The 19348-nt window shown below is 44.5% G+C and overlaps 1 protein-coding gene across 1 annotated transcript in view; it reads right to left on the bottom strand.

Annotated features, from left to right (window-relative positions):
- Positions 1 to 19348, bottom strand: part of CAMK4 (calcium/calmodulin dependent protein kinase IV) — a 184687-nt gene that overhangs the window by 97121 nt on the left and 68218 nt on the right. Inside the window, exons 3-5 of the mRNA XM_054986096.1 lie at positions 15291 to 15344; positions 13560 to 13622; positions 10183 to 10265 (exon numbers count right to left, since the gene is read on the bottom strand). Coding sequence (XP_054842071.1) covers positions 10183 to 10265; positions 13560 to 13622; positions 15291 to 15344 — 200 coding nt within the window. The remainder of the gene's footprint in view (positions 1 to 10182; positions 10266 to 13559; positions 13623 to 15290; positions 15345 to 19348) is intronic.

The following is a 19348-nucleotide window of genomic DNA, read 5'->3' as shown; positions in this document are numbered from 1 at the left end:
CGGAGAAGGTGGCAATGCCCAGCTCCCCATCTTCACCCAGCTGGGATCAAAAGCAGAGCAGGTGGCAATGCCAGCCTCCCTTTACCCAGCTGGAATCAGGAGCAGAGCACACGGCAATGCCTGCCCCTGGAGTTCACCGAGCTGGGATCAGGAGCGGAGAAGGTGGCAATGCCCAGCTCCCCATCTTCACCCAGCTGGGATCAGAAGCAGAGCAGGTGGCAATGCCAGCCTCCCTTTACCCAGCTGAAATCAGGAGCAGAGCAGGTGGCAAAGCCTGCCCGCCACCTTCACCTAGCTGGGACCAGGCACAGAGCAGGTGGCAATGCCTCTCCCACTTCACATGGCCAGAATCAGGCGTGGAGCAGGTGGCAATGCCCCCCTGCCTTCACCCAGATGGGATCAGGAGCAGAGTAGGTGACAATGCCAGCCCCCACCTTCACCCAGCTGGGATCAGAAGTGGAGCAGGGGGCAATGCCCTCCCCCTGCCCTCCCCCAGCTCTGATCAGGAGTGAAGCAGGTGGCAATGCTCACCCCCGCCTTCACCTGGGATCAGGCTGGAGCAGGAGGCATGGCCACTCCATCCAGCCAAGATCAGGAGCGGAGCAAGTGGCAATGCCTGCCCCCTGCCTTCACCCAGCTGGGATCAGGAGGGGACCAGTGGCAATGCCCAACTCCCACCTTCACCCAGGTGAGATCAGGAACAGAACAAGTAGGAATGCCCGCCCCTGCCTTCACACAGCTGGGATCAGGTGCGAAGCAGGAGGAGATGTATGCTCCACTTCATCCAGCCTGGATCGGGAGCGGAGCAGGTGGCAATGCCCGTTCCCCCTTCAACCTGCCAGAATCAGGTGTGAAACAGGCAGCAATGCCCACTCCCCTTCACCTGGGTGGAATCTGACGCAGAGCAGGTGGCAATGCCCACCTCCCCTTCACCCGGCCGGGATCAGTCACTTAGGAGGAGGCAATACCCATTTGCCTGATCTTCCCTTTCTAGAGCTTGTATTTTTTCCTACAACGGACTTTGTTACTAGTACTGAATAATTGTCAATTGTATTTCAGCAGAAATTGAGAATATGCAAATGTGGAAAGAGAGAGGAAGAAGCAACAGAGAATGCAGTGAATCATGTCGTGGGTGAAAATTTTAAAAAGGAAAAGGTCTAGGGCATTTATTAATATGTAATACTTTTTGTCGTTCTTTTTCAGAGTGATAAATTATCTGGACTTATTGATGTTCACAGTATCTTAGTGAGGCAAGAAGTTTAGGCAGTTACTCATTCTCCTCTTCAGTTTTGAATGGGAGGATGGTTTGAATTTGAATGGTTCAGCAAATGTCTGTGAATGCAACAGGAATGTGATATCAAGGTGATCTAATCCAGCACACTAAACAAGAGTAGAATCTAGTAACATAAGGAATACTGGTACTTGCAAGCATTTTCTTCTATCTGCTACCAAATTACAGCCAATTCTGTGGAAGACTAATGCAGACGTTTTAAGTGCTGATGTCAGCAAAATTAGAGGAAATAAAGATATATTTTTTTGCATTTTTTTCTCTCCTTTTTTTGCTTCTTAACAATAACATAAATTTTATTATTATTTTTTTAAATTGCCTTCATGAAACACAAGATTCAAAGTGGGCATTTTATTGGCAGGGCTAGCTAGCATTAACTTCCATTTCCCCTAATCTGCATGAGAGAAGCCATGAAATCAGTCAGTGGTTCCCAAAGTGGGCAGTACTACTCCCTGGTGAGGCAGTGGGACTACCTAAGGAATGCTAAAAGGCAAGAGATAGCAAAAAAGAATACCCACATAAACTTACTAACGCATATTTTAGTGCAAAATAAACGGTATCAGTACAATAATTAAATATATATTTATGTTTATTACATAGACCAGGGGTGGCCAAACTTGCTTAATGTAAGAGCCACATAGAATAAATGTCAGATGTTTGAGAGCCGCAAGACATGATGAACTGAAGGGACTTCAAAAGAGGAGGTGGGTTTTGGGGACTGTCTTGAAAGTGACATCACAGGAAGAGGTGGGGTTTTGGTGCAGTATGCTGGAAGTGACATCATTGGAATGGGTGGAGCTGGGGAAGAGCCATCACCTGTCCTTTGACTCAGATAGGACGTCACAAAAGTGACGTCCCATCCTTGCTAGGCTTCACCCCTAAAGTCCCCAGATATTTTCTGAGTCAGACCTAGCAACCCCAACATTTTTATTGAAAATATGAAAGACACGGAAAGAAAGAAGGGAGGGAGGGAGGGAAAGACATGGAAAGGAGGAAAGGGAGGGAAAGAACTAAACTAAAATCAAATGTATGGTTGCAGCAACACTCAGAGACCTCTGGGAGCCACACAATATGTCTAGAAGAGCCACATGTGGCTCCCGAGCCGCAGTTTGGCCACTCCTGACATAGACAATAAAGGCTAGCAAAACCATATAACTCTCAGAACACAGTAGGAGTAATCATTCATACAGATGCTAAAATTCCATTTATACTAATTTCTTACAGCAAAATCACACGTGCCATTAATTGGTATTACTGTAAATGACATGTATGATTTTGCTGTAAGAAATTAGTATAAATGGAATTTTGTCTGTGTATTCTTTGATAAAGATATGAATTGAAACAGGATTAATAATGATCTAGACAACCAGTCAGGACAGAACCAGAACAGAATCAGAACTAAGAAGGTTTATTTTGCACTAAAACGTGTATTAGTAAGTTTACGCGGGCATTCTTTTTTGCTGTTGTGGGTTAGTACCGCATTACATCCCTTTGAAGGCAAGGGATGACAGGTGGGGCACTGGTGTTCCCTTATTTATGATTGACCAGGCTAGAGCCTAGAGCAAAACACCTTCCTCCCTTCTGCTACTGCATAGTGCTGAAATCTAGTGGAACTATTGGAACTTTTAATAAACACGCCAGCAGCTCTAGACAGACCAGTAGAGCACTTTTTGAGAAACTGTCCAAGCCAAGAAATTGAATCCAGATTAATAAACATTGTGATTGAAGACTCCTGTTAAGTGACTTTACACTAGACATTGGGGAACAGATATTTCATCAAGCCCATCCATTGCAATAAGAATTTATTGAACAGTGAATTAGTTACTAAATGTGGTTCTAAAATTCTGGCTAAATGACTGTCAGACTTTGAAAAGCTGATCTCACTGGATCAAGTTCATCAATTTTGTTGAATTAAACTCAAAAGTTTTAATTGTATTTTGAATACAGATGGGCACAAACTGAACCAAAGTTTGGCACGAACAGGGCCAGTTCATGGTTTACAAACCAGTGGTTTGTCAGAGCCCATTTCTGGCGAACCACCACAAACTTTAGGCTGGTTCATTTGGTTCATTTTTCAGTTCATCACTGCAGACAGCCTGGCCCCAATCAATCAGTTTCCTAGGCAACGAGGGATGGGCTTTCTGCAGACCTTTTGCTGACCCAGAAGTGACGTTTGCACAAACCAAATGAACCAGTTCATGAACCGAGGCAGGTTTGTGAAAGTTCGTGGTTTGTGAAACATGACGAACCATGAACTGCCCAGTTCGGTTTTTCCCCTGGTTCGTGCCCATCTCTAATTTTGAATACATGTTCAATAATAGTTACTGTTTTGAATTTTATTATTATCTTCCTTAGTGGGTTGTGCAAACCACTATTCCAAACAATAATTTTTATAGGATAGGGTAGGGGGCACTGTGGATGTTTATGGGACCAGGGGGAGAATGGCCTGAGAAAGTTTGGAAACCATTGAAATAAACCCTATGTATAAACTGAACAGTGATAATAGCACATAACACAGGATGGTACATACATTAATACTGCAGCAAATATAAGAATAAAAAAGTGATAGCATAATGGGAGAGAAGAAAAAACCTGTATTAAAGAAAATAATAATAACAGTGTACTTATATACCACTCTTCTAGACAAATTAGTGTCCCACTCAGAGCAGTGAACAATGTTGTTGTTATGTCCACAATACTGCCAGAGATCTGGAGCTGAGAGAAGTGGCTTACCCAAGGCCACTGAGCTCTTGGCAGGAGAAATATTCAAACCAGCAGCATGCTGATTTGCAGCCCAAACACTTAACTACTATGCTACAGAAGCTCTCATATAGAAAATAGAAGGTTCCACTTTATTCGTCTCCAAGAGTTGTACAGTTAGAAGCAGTTTGAAGGCAGGATTATTCCAGACTGTCTCCCCAATCCAACAAGGGAACATACGTGTATGGAACAAGGCTTCAGTGTTTATATCTCTAGTTGGATGTTGGAACTACTTATACAAGCAGATGCTGCAGCAATAGTTTCTCCCTGATCTAGCTTCTGTGGCTATGCACACATAACCCGTTAAGAGAATCTATGATACTACAACACACTGTTCAGCTTAGCAGGTGAAAGACTTGGGCTGTTGCATGTACAGCTGAATCAGAACCAGGGTTGTGGGTTTTTCCTGCAATAAATGCACAGTGGTCAGCTTTATGACAAAACCCAGATGTTTTGTTAGGATCTTTTCAGACTATTAATGAAACCTCAGATTTTTCTTTTGTTACTATCACCACTGTCCACTGCTTTCCATGGTCCCTTGGGCACACAGCCATGCATACTAGCTGTCGGAGACCCGCGCCAGCTGGGCTCTCTACCCGCGGACGATTCCTCCTCCTCTGAGGAGGGGCTGGAAGAGCCAGCGGGAGACCCACCTGCAGCCCCTGAAGTATCATCTAGTGACCAGCAACCCGGTCCCTCGGTGCAGGATAGTGAAGGTGAGGGGGCGCGCAGAGAGGAAGAGGGACCGGCACCTCAGAGAACCGAGCCTTGCGAGCTGGCAGCAAGGCAGAAGGCTTGAGCAAGGGAGGTGGTTTGGGAATGGTGAAGGAGCATGCGCCTGCAAGCACAGCGACGGGCAGAGTTGACTGACGAAGACAAGGCAGGGCAATCAAGCGAAGGAGAGACACCTGGCCCTCTTGTTGTTCACCACTCCTTGCACCCAGCAGCTCGGCTCCTGGAAGCTTCACCCCTGCCTTGTACCCTGCCCTCGCTCGGATAGACCTCCTGTGTCCTGACCTCGGCTTCATCCTCGACCACCTCTTGCCTGTCTGTCCGTGGAACTGACAACTCGGCTTTCAGACCTTGGTTCAGCTTTCTGACTCTCCTCTGCTTGCTCCCCTGACGGACAGACTCTCTAGCTCTTGACCCTGGTGTGTTTTGGAGTCTCGCTTTCTGCCTCCCGCTCAGCAAAGCGCCATCCCAAGTGGGGACCCCAGGCCTGACCGTGACACTAGCTCAAGAAAGCCCCATTTCCAGCTCCCTACCACCACTGTGGGTGGGAAGGCTATGCTTGTAGTTGCTCAGCACTGAAGGAAAGCCATCACACAGCCCATTAAACTTCAGAAGATGGAGACAGCTGTATAACTTGGTTGGCATAACAAAATTCCTTATGGAGAAATACTTTCCCCTTGTGGGTCAGGTAATGGCATGGGTTTTTTTATTCTTAGTATAGAACTCTTTGGGAGGCTTTTCTTACTAGCTTCCCCTCTGGAATCTGAGTCTTTCCACTTAAGAGCCATAACTCATGATACATGGTACTCTCATACATTTGTATTGAGCCAATAAGGGGAAATATATATTCAGTGATTTCCATTAGTAATTGCACTTTGCATGCTTTAAGGTCATAATCCTAAACACATTTGACATGATATTCATGGAGCTGCTGCAGCCTTATTTCCTTATCATGTCACCCACTGTGTTAAACATTGTGTGTTACCTGCTCTCATTTCTTACATCACTGGCTGTGGATAATGGGAGCACGGCAACACATAGTAAAGTGACATCATGTCACATATTGCTTTATATCTGGTGCTACAAGGGAAGGGTGGGTGGGGGGAATGAAACACGGAGTGATAGCACCTCTGTGTCTGTCACAACATCTAGTTCTTCTGCCACAAAATATGTTCAGCTTTCTTTGAAAACAAATGCTAATGTTGTTGGGACTTGCATGCATGTCTATGCAAATATGAGCTGGAGATCCCTGGAACTGAAACTTTTTGTTCAATATGGGTTACTGAAGGCAGATCCTGAAAGAAACCCACTGCTTTCTGCTAAACACTACCGCCCCCCCCACTGTTCTTTTTTTAGTTTAACATCAGTCATATTGACTATAAACGCTAATAACAGGCAAATGAAGTTGCACTTTCAAAAGGAATTGTTTGTCGCATTATGCACGGGGCAGGTTAGAAGTATATACTCTTAACAGTGGGAAAACTGGAAGTATAGGTTGTCCGGGGTCTGAGCCCCAGCCCCCAGACTTGACAAGAGGGAACAGCAGGTCAACCGGGCTGACGGGCAAACAGAGGGGGCAGCCAGCAGCCAGCAGGTCAACTGGTCAGCCAGCTGACAGCAGGTCAACCGGTCAGCCAGCAGACAGTAGGTCAACCGGTCCGACTGGCAAGCAGAAGGGGCAGCCGGGGGACAGCAGGTCATCCCCTCCCACGGGCAAATGGAGCCAGAACCTGCCGGCGCCAGGGGCAAGGGGCAAAGGCCCAGGGCCTCAGGAGTCAGGGGGAGACAGAGAGAAGCCAGCGAGTCCCACTCCCCTGGGGAAGGAAAGGGGACTAAGCAAGGCAGAAGGGGGCAAGGGCAGAGGGATTGGGGGCCCAGCAGTCACCCACCCAAAGACCTTACCTAAGGAGGAGAAGCAGCAGCAGCCCCAACAGCCCAAAGCCACACCCCAGCTAGAAAATAGTAGCCTGGCCCAGGAGTTGCCAAAAGCCAAGCCACTCCAGGTGGGGCTATTGGAGGCACTCTGCAGGAAGCCCTGGGCAACAAGCCAAGGAGCCGCAGCTGGACCCACCTTCAGCCATCAGCTCAGCCAGGGAGGCCAAGCTGCTAGCCAGGGGACTGCAGCTGGACAGGCCTTCAGCAATCAGCCAAGGCAGGGAGGCTGGGCAGCCAGGGAACAAGGCACAGCTGGTGCTGGTCAGTGGGGCCAGATCAGCTACCCCAGCTGCAACTGCTTGGTGCAGCCCAAGACCGGGCTGGAAGAGGGGTGGGACAGTAGAAGGAAGCCCTATAAAAGCTGGCTGGGAAGAGCCCTGGGGTGGTGGATGTGAGTAAGGAGTGATAATGTGGAGTGAGAGCGGTGCAATGCAAGAGTGGAGGTTTGGAGGAGAGTTCTGGAAGGAGGGGATGAAGAAGGACACAGGGGGCAAGCAGGCCAGGTTGAGCAGGCCAGCGAGTGGACTGAGAGGGAGTCTGGGTGAGGTATACCGCCCCTCCTTTCACAGAGCAGGGTCCTGCAGCATCCCTGGCCCCCCTATGACATCAGGAGCAGACCGCCCAGTGCCACGCCCAGCGGCAGCGGCGGCAAGCCCTGACATAGGTCAGTCCTATCTGACAACATCTGACTTTCTCACATGTATTTTTTGTATTGTAGTAGTTATAATATGAAGAAAAGTCCTGTATCTTATGTGAGCTCTATTGATCTCTTTCTCTTTCCTCATGCATCCTGTGAACCCAGAATTCTCGTCTATCTGTTGGTTCCAGTGGGAGATGTTTGCAGAAGGAACTGATGGAGCAGATCTTTCCCTGCCTTCCTTAAGTAGCTTGTGATCTTGAGTTTTGTCTCCAGACTCCTCTCTAAGGATTGTAAGAGCCTTGTAGGTAAAATACTTGCAGGTTATATCAGCAGAAGAGAGAGGTTTTACCGGATCACTACAGTGCAACATTCTATAGACCATTTTGCTTGCAAGGCTGCCTAATTCTTGCATAGAGTTAACAGGTCTCCCTAGCCCCTGGATGGGAAGATTGAGGTCTGAGCATGCATGATCCCAGCCTGCGTAATGGCATCACTTCAGGAAGGTGATGTTATCATGCAAGCCGCAGGCTGCCCTGGAAGCACTCCTGAGCTCCACAGGGGAGCAATCTGAGCCCGGATCGGGCCAATTCCACCCAGATCAGACTGCTGCGATGCATGGGAGCACTGCTGTGCTCTGCAGCGGCCCGATTTGGGCCCTATCCAGGCTGATCTGGGTTGATTCTAGCTCGATTCAGGCAGTTGCAGTGCTCAGGAGCACACCGCGCTGCCCAGGAATGAGTCTGGAGGCGCGTTCCCCTGCCTTTCCCCTCTGCTGGCCAGGTAAGTTGGGGCAGGTGGTGGAAGGTGGGAGCGGGGTATCCCCTGCCCCCAGTGAGGGACTGGCAACTCTGTCCTTGCAAGCAAAGCACTCTGCTTGGGGAAGGAGAAGACACAGAATGATCTACCACCTACTCTTTCTGTGAATTCTTAGACTGGATCCAACCCATAATTTTCTATTACTCTCTCCCACCTTTGTCTGCGAAGTGCAAGGACTCACCTGATGCTTTTAACAGACTTTGTCATACTGATTGTTGTTGCCTGTTCTGTTTCAGTCTTCTCATGGCTAGATTGTCATTCCTTCTTTGTATCCTTCCATTAGATACTGAAGAAGACTCCTTTCTTTGCTTGGTTTCTTGTTTTGCTTGTTTCTAGTTTAAGCTGCCAGTGATGCTCTTTAAAGTTGCTCTTTAAAGCACAACAAGTCTTAGGAAATCAGATTTCTTGTTGTTGTTCTGTTTCATGTACTGCCACTTACTAAGATTAGATCCATACTATGGTGATACATATGCTAGGACATAATCTATTCAATAAATCCTCCATGAGACATCTTTGCTTTCACCAGCAGGAATTTTCTAATTATTTACTGCATTTTGCTGATTTTGACATCTACTGTCTTTGTGTTATAGATTGTTGGGTTTTGATGTTGTTATGCAACTTGACATTTTGCATATTATTATTGCTGTTGTTGTTGTTGTTAGTAGTAGTAGTAGTAGTAGTAGTAGTAGTAGTAGTAATGATGGTGGTGGTGGTGGTGAGTTATCTATCCCAGATTCTAGATAACTTAATCTTGCATCAATATTACCATCAAAATAGTTGTTGCAGGGGGTGGGGGGTGTTATACAGGATGAATAAAAAGCATCTGGCATGGAAAAGTTGCTTATATTTCAGGTAGTACATTCAACAGGGATTTTAATGCTGTTTTTACACTTGATTATTAGGCTCTGAAACGCATGTCACTTTATTCCTGACGGGGCAACTTTGTGAAAAGCAGCTGCTGGCGCCATAGCAGTCCTGTGTGTCTGTTAAAAAGAGTACTTTTGCATTCTCTTGTGAGATGTGAGCCTCTGTAGATTTTATTTGGCAGGCTGCCATTCCCTGAATGATAACTATTAAAATATTAAAGATTCACTGGATCTTTTTCCCATTTGAAGAAGTGTTTTCTATTTCAGTCAAAAGGCATTTTGGTCTACCACTGCTCATCCTGATTTCACAAGAGTTCATTTGTGTGTGTGTGTGTGTGTGTGTGTGTGTTTGGCTTTTATGCTTTTGCTCAGATATGTGCTAGGGAACACTAAGAAGCATGTACTGCAAGGGACAGTTGTGGATAAACAGACAGTAACACTTGAAGAACTGTTTTGGTTAGGTGCAACAAATTTGAATGTATTAGGATTTGGATTTTTAAAACATGCTTAAGATGAAGCATCTATCATAATGATAGTTTTATATAATCAGGTAGGACTGATTCAGTAATTTGCCATCGGTAGAAAAGGAGAAGAACAGTATTGTAGAGAAGGCATATAGTGAACTGTATATGGGGAGCAAAGACAGCCGACACATATAGTTGGGATGAAAGCAGGTCACACAACCTTATTAGTTTTAATTAGAGAATAGAAAATATGTGTTCATATGAAATGTAACACAAGTGAGCAAGTGCTAGCGAGCAAAGAAATGGAGTGGGAAAGTGGCTTGTGCTCTCATTTGCTAACGCCCCGGAAGCAAAAGCTCTTTTCTTGCTGCAGGGCTGGATGTGTGTTCTGCCCTCAAGGTCTTTTAAGTACCAAATTTGTATCTGGGCCCTGTTCCTTATATCCTGGCAGAGCAAAACTAGACAAAGGTCCAGCCCATAAGGCCCTACCCTCTGACCCGATGCTACAGTATAACACTAGTCAATGGAAAGAAAGGCCAAGACATGGCATGGATGGCACGGCTGGGCTAAAATTCTGCCACATCCCTCCTGGACTCCTGCTTTCCCACCCAGAAACACAAGGGTCCTCATTACAATGATAGTCCTATCAGATATACGAGATAATGTTCACAGATCACCTACCTGTCAAACAGTTCTCCTCCTGTGACCAACTCCAAGACAAGGCTGATTTCTGTGGGGGTTTCAAATATCTCCTTCAGTTTTATCTGGAGAAATGCATAAAATAAGGAGTTTTCCCCCATGTTTTCCCATCACAGAACATTAACATGTTAAGTTTATCTACAACAAAGAAGATACAACAAAGGATGGATGTTTAACCATTTCCCCCTTCTGTTTGTAGAAATCTGTTGGAACTTATTTTAATTTTAACTCTTCCTGAGATCACTTTTGTCTTTAATTCAGTCTTCAAGCACAGAAGGAAAGCTGGCTTCTATCAGGAATGCATTATCTTTGGATTTCTTGCATTGAACAGTATGTTCGAGTAGATGGTCTCAAAGGCCTTTGAACTCTGAATCTATGGCTCTGCATCCCTACAGCTGACCAGCTCATAGTAAAACAGAGCAGACATGACAGGCTGCTTTCCTAAAGGCCCCTCATCATAATCTTTCCACAACCAATGAAAATAGCTTTATACAGAACCAGAGTCCAGAGGACAGTGAAAGACTCCTCAAGAAAACCTTGGTTTAAAAAGAAAAAGAGCTGTGTTCAATTCATGAGAAATCCTGGTTCTCATCTAATTGTTAAGTTAAACATTCATCTATGCAACTGAATCATTTTTCTTTCACCTTTTGGTATTGCTCTATCTGCAGACTTTTCTGTACTGTATGGAAAAAAGGACATTATGTGTGTTTTTAATGTGTTTATGGATTTCTATTATGCTTTATTGGTTTCAAATATTACACGCACACATACACGTATATGTATACATATTTTAAATGCTTATTAATGTTGTATTGTCGAAGGCTTTCACGGCCGGAGAACGATGGTTGTTGTGGGTTTTCCGGGCTGTATTGCCGTGGTCTTGGCATTGTAGTTCCTGACGTTTCGCCAGCAGCTGTGGCTGGCATCTTCAGAGGTGTAGCACCAAAAGACAGAGATCTCTCAGTGTCACAGTGTGGAAAAGATGTAGGTCATTTGTATCTACTCAGGAGGGGTGGGGTTGAGCTGAGTCATCCTGTAAGGGTTTCCCAGGGTGTGGAATGCTAATGGCGGGAGGCTTCACTGTATCCTGAGGAGGTTCTTTTGCATATGGATTGGTACTTGATGTGCTAATCTTCTCTGCAGGGCTATTGTCGGGGATAGAATGTTTTGTTAGCCTGGTGTTTTTCAGAACTGGAAACCATGCTCTGTTCATTCTTAAGGTTTCTTCTTTCCTGTTGAAGTTTTGCTTATGCTTGTGAATTTCAATGGCTTCCCTGTGCAGTCTGACAAAGTAGTTGGAAGTGTTGTCCAGTATTTTGGTGTCCTGGAATAAGATACTGTGCCCTGTTTGAGTTAGGCTATGTTCAGCCACTGCTGATTTTTCAGGTTGTCCAAGTCTGCAGTGTCTTTCATGTTCTTTTATTCTTGTTTGGATGCTACGCATTGTGGTCCCGATGTAAACTTGTCCACAGCTGCAGGGTATACGGTATACTCCTGCAGAGGTGAGGGGGTCTCTACTGTCTTTTGCTGATCGTAGCATCTGTTGTATTTTTCGGGTGGGTCTGAATACTGCTTGAAGGTTATGCTTTTTCATAAGCTTTCCCATCTGATCAGTAATTCCTTTGATATATGGCAAAAACACTTTTCCTGTAGGAGACTGTTTTTCCTTGGTTGTTTGATTCATCCTGGGTTTGATTGCTCTTCGGCTTTCATTTCTGGAGTAGCCATTTGCCTGAAGTGCGTGGTTTAGATGATTAATTTCCTCATTGAGAAAGTGCGGCTCACATATCCGTCTTGCACGATCCACTAATGTTTTCATTATGCCTCTTATGGGGTGGCCATGGGGAGCCCACTCAGCCCAGTTATAGCAAACTTCTACATGGAACATTTTGAAAAAACAGCTCTAGAATCAGCACCCCACAAACCTAGTGTATGGTTCCGGTTTGTGGATGATACATTTATCATTTGGAGCCATGGGGAGGAAGAATTGATGGGGTTTTTGAATCATCTCAACAACATCCACCTGAACATACAATTCATAATGGAGAAAGAAATCGAGGGAAAACTCCCATTCCTGGATACCCTGGTCATCCGCAAAGCAAACTTTCAGTTAGGTCACAAGGTCTACAGGAAACCAACTCACACTGATCGGTACTTACACAAAAACTCCAATCACCACCCCCGACAGAAAAGAGGCATAATGAAAACATTAGTGGATCGTGCAAGACGGATATGTGAGCCGCACTTTCTCAATGAGGAAATTAATCATCTAAACCACGCACTTCAGGCAAATGGCTACTCCAGAAATGAAAGCCGAAGAGCAATCAAACCCAGGAGGAATCAAACAACCAAGGAAAAACAGTCTCCTACAGGAAAAGTGTTTTTGCCATATATCAAAGGAATTACTGATCAGATGGGAAAGCTTATGAAAAAGCATAACCTTCAAGCAGTATTCAGACCCACCCGAAAAATACAACAGATGCTACGAGCAGCAAAAGACAGTAGAGACCCCCTCACCTCTGCAGGAGTATACCGTATACCCTGCAGCTGTGGACAAGTTTACATCGGGACCACAAAGCGTAGCATCCAAACAAGAATAAAAGAACATGAAAGACACTGCAGACTTGGACAACCTGAAAAATCAGCAGTGGCTGAACATAGCCTAACTCAAACAGGGCACAGTATCTTATTCCAGGACACCAAAATACTGGACAACACTTCCAACTACTTTGTCAGACTGCACAGGGAAGCCATTGAAATTCACAAGCATAAGCAAAACTTCAACAGGAAAGAAGAAACCTTAAGAATGAACAGAGCATGGTTTCCAGTTCTGAAAAACACCAGGCTAACAAAACATTCTATCCCCGACAATAGCCCTGCAGAGAAGATTAGCACATCAAGTACCAATCCATATGCAAAAGAACCTCCTCAGGATACAGTGAAGCCTCCCGCCATTAGCATTCCACACCCTGGGAAACCCTTACAGGATGACTCAGCTCAACCCCACCCCTCCTGAGTAGATACAAATGACCTACATCTTTTCCACACTGTGACACTGAGAGATCTCTGTCTTTTGGTGCTACACCTCTGAAGATGCCAGCCACAGCTGCTGGCGAAACGTCAGGAACTACAATGCCAAGACCACGGCAATACAGCCCGGAAAACCCACAACAACCATCTTATTAATGTTGTAATGCTCACAGCCTTGAGGACCCTGAACTGCGTGGAAAGGCAGCATAGAAATATTTCAAATAAATGAACAAACAAACAAACAAACAAATAAATGCACTGCATCAGCATTGCAGGTAAACAAGCAAACACGAATGTTTAGGTTTCCACTTTAGCTATATCAAACTTACAATATTTGGATGCGAAAGTCGAAGCAGAACTCCTATTTCTGTTCGAACAATCTTCTTGTCTACCTAATTAAAAGGAAGAGTATATAATAAATTGCTGACAGTGTTCATTATAGTATATTTGAATGCTGCTACAATCTTAATTGCAAGTAAGGAAGTAAGTAATAACGGATTCCATGAGTCTTAATGCAAATAAATATGCTTAGGATCAAGCTGTAAAATATAAGAATTACTAAGCTCCAAAGATTCAGTGAGGTAAATAAAAATATATACATATGATCAAAAATTGATCACTGCTGTCATGGTCAAATATTCCAGACTCAAAGGGCAGATGGCTTTGCGGTTCTTCTGAGGCATTCAAATTAAACCTCAAGAAAGAAATCTCCTTCAATGTGTTATCAAAAGAAAAGTTAGTAACAAAAACACAGGTACACTGTAGTTATAAATAACTTAAGAAAATATAAAGCAGCTTAAGAATGTTCATTACTCATAAAAAAGGAAACCTGTTGATCTGCTGTAGAGAATGAAAAGATATCAGGCAAAAAATGATCTATGTACCATTCCAGCTTCTAATTGCATTTTTGTAAAAATATGAGGAAAATATATCCAGCAAAACACTGCATCTTCTATAATTCAGCTACTGAAGCAAGGTGTATGTAAAACAAGACTTCCCTTTGTTTTATTGGGCTAGTAGGCATTCCTTTCTAGTACACATCAGTGCCCACAAACTACTTCTCTAGGAGGCAGCAGTGACCCTCTAGTGCCAATATGCCACTGAGGATTTTCTTTTTGCAGTACCAAAAAGTTAATTTTAGAACTATGCTCAAGGACAGAATGCTATTTCACTTGTTTACACATTTGGTAGAAAGAGTTTTTTTTCTCATAGGTATCCTCCACACTCAAAAGCCACAGCAAGCTAATTGAAACAAGAGAATAGTGTCTGGAGGGTAAACAAAAAAGAAGAAAGGAAAAATAGGAAAAGTATCATTGTTTAAGATTCAGTACACTTGCTTTTCTTTGCATCTCCACTTAAGATGAATATTTCATGTCTCTGTAGAATGCATCCCACAATCTGACAAAGTAAAGCATTAATTACACAGTGCTTCCCTACACTACCAACACCCTGCAGGTTTTTTCTTGCTCAAAATTCCATTAGCCATTTCCCACCCTTCATGCAATGGTACCAGAGAGGATGGATATATATGAACAATATAAACAATGCAGTTCAAGTTTCAGAGGTGTGAGCAAAGAGACTGATTCTACCTGTAAATTACATGCATGTCTTGTTTGTCTAGTTGGTCCCTAATTAAGAGATTATTATTATTATTCTCTTTAAACATTTCATCATTGTGGTATCTTATATAAATTAAGTATAAGCAAATGAGAGAACATGTGATCAGGAATAATGAAAGCCAGTAATTAATGCAAAATATCTGATGCTACATTAGTACCATTCATTTCCGTGGAGCTTATAAGAGAGACAAAACAAAAGACACTCTTTATCATTATGATCAGCAAGTCATCATGACAGTTCAAGAGCCAATATTCTCTTTATTGCTTTGTAAGCACCAGCAATAGTTTTCACTCCACTGAAGAATATAGAGAAGTCCTTCTAAGGAACTCTGCAAACAAATGAAAGTTCCTAGGTTTGCAAAAATCACTAAACTGGGCAAATATACTCTGTAGTGAGTTTTTTTTAATGCTATTAGCAAATATATATAAATAAAGCAATACCTGTTCTAGGAACAACTTCTTTAGAGTTACACAGAGCTTCTCAGCAGGCAACTCCTGAAACAACATTTTTTAATAAATTACCAAAACTCTGTAACAAATAAAAAAATAACTTTATAATCTCCTTTGACTAATGTTGCATGAGATCAGGACTTATGCTGCCTCCTGTACCACCCAAAAAGTAGCTCAAGTGAGAAAGCTATGGAGCTGTATAATGCCCCCCTCCCCATCCTGCTTGAGTGAATGAGCCTACCACTTGTGTAAAGGCACTTTTGGATCCAACAGAATATATTCTAAAAAGAAAATCTTGTAACATAGCCGTTATCTATTGTGATTGTCATGGGCAATTATTCAGTGCTGCCCCTAACATTAATAGTGACAAAACGCACAAATCTCTTCACTCATAAGCATTGTATAGACACAAGCTATTTTGGCACTTGCAATGGGGCTACATAATGTGTGTCTTTTTTCGCCTGTATCTGGGGATATCTCTATGCAGTATATCCTTAAAAGGACTTCTAGGTTCTTGTATTTTTACTTTTTATACCATTCACTGTGCACATCTTCCCTCCAGGCATGCATACTCTTCCTCTATTCAAAATCCCATTTGGTATTGCTGGTTAAATAATTCTCCTCCTGCCTCCCATTGATACTAAAATCCTGCGAGTGTACAAGGCTGCATAAGCCTGTTGGAGGGTGCCCCATATATATATCACTGATGAGAAGTCACATAATAACCAGGTAAATATGTGTTTTCTAAAATATTTACTGTTTAATTGGTTGGGGGGAGGGTTATCTTTTTGGAACAGGCTTTGGTATTTGGGGGCAGGCATTTGTTCAAAAACAACCTTTATCTTTGTTTAAAGGGCTTTTAGGTCCCAGAAAATTCTGTGAATATCAGTCACATTAGCAAACTATCTACGACTGTTCTATGTTACTGGTGTTGTGAACAAGCTGTGTACAACTCTTGGTCCTGCCAGTGTTAAGCTGGTCTGTTTAAAAACTTGCTTCGAGAACGTGTTGAGAAAATAGAATCTCAGCACTGCAGGCTTCAGAAATCACCAGTTACAACCAGAGTGGGTGTGAAGCCCTGAGCTCCTGGGAGGACGGGTGGGATAAAGATTGATGTACTGAACATGAAGAAAGAGGCCTGTATCTATTCCTCCCGCTGGCCAAATCTCCCCTCCCGCTGAAGACTCTCACTTTTCTACCTGCATTGTTCCACTGACCCTCCATGGAAAAAACTGGTGTGATTCACCATAACTTCTTAAGAAAACTTGTGCTGTTTAGTTTTCAGAAATGTGTAGCTGGATACAGGGTCCAGTGTATTATGGTTAAATCACTTCATTTATTAGCTTTCCTCTGTGCAAAGTTTGAAATATGTCTTTTGAATGGTGGACAGAGAAAGTGCCCATGGCTGCACCTTCTCCACTATTAAGGTAGCTTTTAAAATAAGAAAGGGTCATCAGGCCATAGTGACATCTGTAATTTGTAATTTGGACTTCAAGAAGCCACTAATAGACAAGGGTGAATGAAAAAAATCTGAATGCCAGAGGCTTCATAAGGATTTTTTTCTCCAATTATATTTGTTTATTTAAAGTTTCCTAGACTTATCTGGGAAGTACCTATAAGGAATATAACTAATCAGAAGCAATTTTTTAAAATAAATATGCATGCAGGCCAGCCACTCAGAAAAAACTTTAAAGCTTTTGAAATGCTTCTTTAGGGGCTAATTCTCATGAGTCATGTAGGATCCCATTTTCCCACTAAAATGGGCACAAGATAAAGGAGGAGTGACTCCTCTTCCCCTCCAGCTGCTGTGAGCTGCAACTGGATTAACCAGAGAGTTCACAGCAGGGCAGGAGGGAGGGTATGTATGCATGCACAGAAGAACTCAATAAACAATAATTACAGATATGCAGGGCTTTTTTTCTGGAGAAAGAGGTGGAGGAACTCTCACCGGGGGCAACTCCTGGGAGGAAGTGGTGCCCCTCTCAATATATGCATGCACGCCGGGCACACGCGTGCTCCCGGGTCTGCATGATGTCACTTCTGGGAAGTGATGTCATCACACAGGCGTGGCTGCCCTAGGAGTGCTCTTGTGCGCCATGGGGGGGGGTCCCGATTTGGCCTGAAACAGGCTGCTCTGCCATGGGGGAGCACTCCCCCACCCGGCAGTGGTCAGACATGGGCCATTTCAGGCCCAAATTGGGCCAAAACGGGCCAAAACAGCCCGGATCAGCCTGGCATAGACTGCTGCCACAGGGAAGAGCACTCCCCCACAGGACAGCAGCCCAAACCTGCCCATTTGAAGCCTGATCCTGGCCATTTTGGGCCTGAATAGGGCCCAAAATGGCAGAGAGGGACTGAAAACGGTCCAGATTGGGCAGCAGCCAGGAAGGGGAATGTTCCCCCACCCAGCAGACGCCTAATCCTAGCCGTTTCAGGCCTGATTCAAATTGGTCCCAAAATGGTCAAAAGGGGCTCAAAATGGCTAAGATTGGGTCGCTGCCAGGCGAGGGAGCATTCCCCCACCCTGCACAGAACTGATCCTGGCCATTTCGGGCCCGATCCTGGCCATTTTGGGTCTGAATTGGGCCCAAAATGGCCAAAGGGGGCCCAAAATGACCAGGAGTGAGCTGCTGACGGGTGGGGGACTCTTCCCCCACCTGCCGGGTGGGGGACTCAGGCAGAGGCCTGATGCTGGCCATTTCGGGCCTGATCATGGCCATTTTGGGCCTGAATTGGGCACAAAATGGCCAAAAGGGGTTCAAAATGGCCAGATCGGGCTGCTGCCAGGTAGAGGAATGTCCCCCTGCATGGGAAAACCCGATCCTGGCTGTTTTGGGCCTGATTCAGGCCTTTTGGGGTCCCTTTTGATAATTTTGGGACCAATTCAGGCCCCAAATGGCCAGGTTCAGGCCCAAAACAGCTAGGATTGGGCCTCTGCCCAGCAGGGGAGGGTCCCCTCGCCCAGCAGCAGCCTGATCCTGGCCATTTCAGCTCCAATCCAGGCCGTTTCAGCCCTGATCTGGGCCATATGGGCTCTAAATGTGCCCCAAATGGCCCAAATGGCCTGGATTGGACCAAGATGGCCTGGAACAGGCTGCTGGTGGGCAGGGGAACCATCCCCCACCTGGTAACGGCCTGATCCTGGCCATTTCGGCCCAGATCCTGGCCATTTTGGGTCCTAAATGGGTGCAGAACAGCCGAATCGGTGCCGAAACGGCCATGATCAGGGGGTGAACCAGCCTGGAACAGGCTGCTGCCGGGCAGGGGAACCCTCCGCCGCCCAGCACCAGACCGATCCTGGCCCACCAGTCATGTGGGTATTTTAAAGAGCTGCTGGAGTGCCGCTTCAGGGCATTCCAGCTTGAAAAAAGCCCTGCAAGTATGTACAACCCTGTTTTCATCATTGTTCTTCTGTACAGTCCCACATGGGAGATTACCAAGCTAGACACAATAAAAAGAGGAGGGGTAATCTCTCAAGAGTATTCTTTATTAATAAACATCAAAGTCAAAATATTCCTAGTGCAACAAACTGAAAGCACAAACCACAATACATGTTTAGAAAAATAGCGATAACTCTCTTGACTGAAGTTTATATACATCCATATCTGTATCTTGTATATACATTTATATAAGTACTTTGTAGAACTATATACACATATAAACACTGTACACCTATAAACATTGTACATTCATTTGTAATCTTCTTATGTAAACATCACGCTAAGTATGTGACTCTAACTCTTGTTATTCTCAGGAGAATAGAGATTGCAATACAGCTCTAGCTACTGCCACATCTTGTGTTGGGTCAGCATCAACAGTAAAATGTTTTACAAAGGTGTCTGTGGAGGATCACAAATCTGAGACACCAGTACACTCCTCAAGTAGACAGAGGAAGACGCCTGAGCCTTTGTACAATGAGCTTTAATCTGTAAAGGTCATTGTACACCAGCTTGCTGGTATGTTTTCCTGATGTCAGAGATGATCCACCTGGCAATTGTTTTTGAAGAAGCACCCTTGCCTTTATTAGGACGCCCATAACAGACAAATAA

The sequence above is a fragment of the Eublepharis macularius genome, chromosome 8 (genome assembly GCF_028583425.1).
Source record: "Eublepharis macularius isolate TG4126 chromosome 8, MPM_Emac_v1.0, whole genome shotgun sequence".
Classification (NCBI taxonomy): Eukaryota; Metazoa; Chordata; class Lepidosauria; order Squamata; family Eublepharidae; genus Eublepharis; species Eublepharis macularius.
This window is presented reverse-complemented; position numbering and strand designations above follow the sequence as displayed.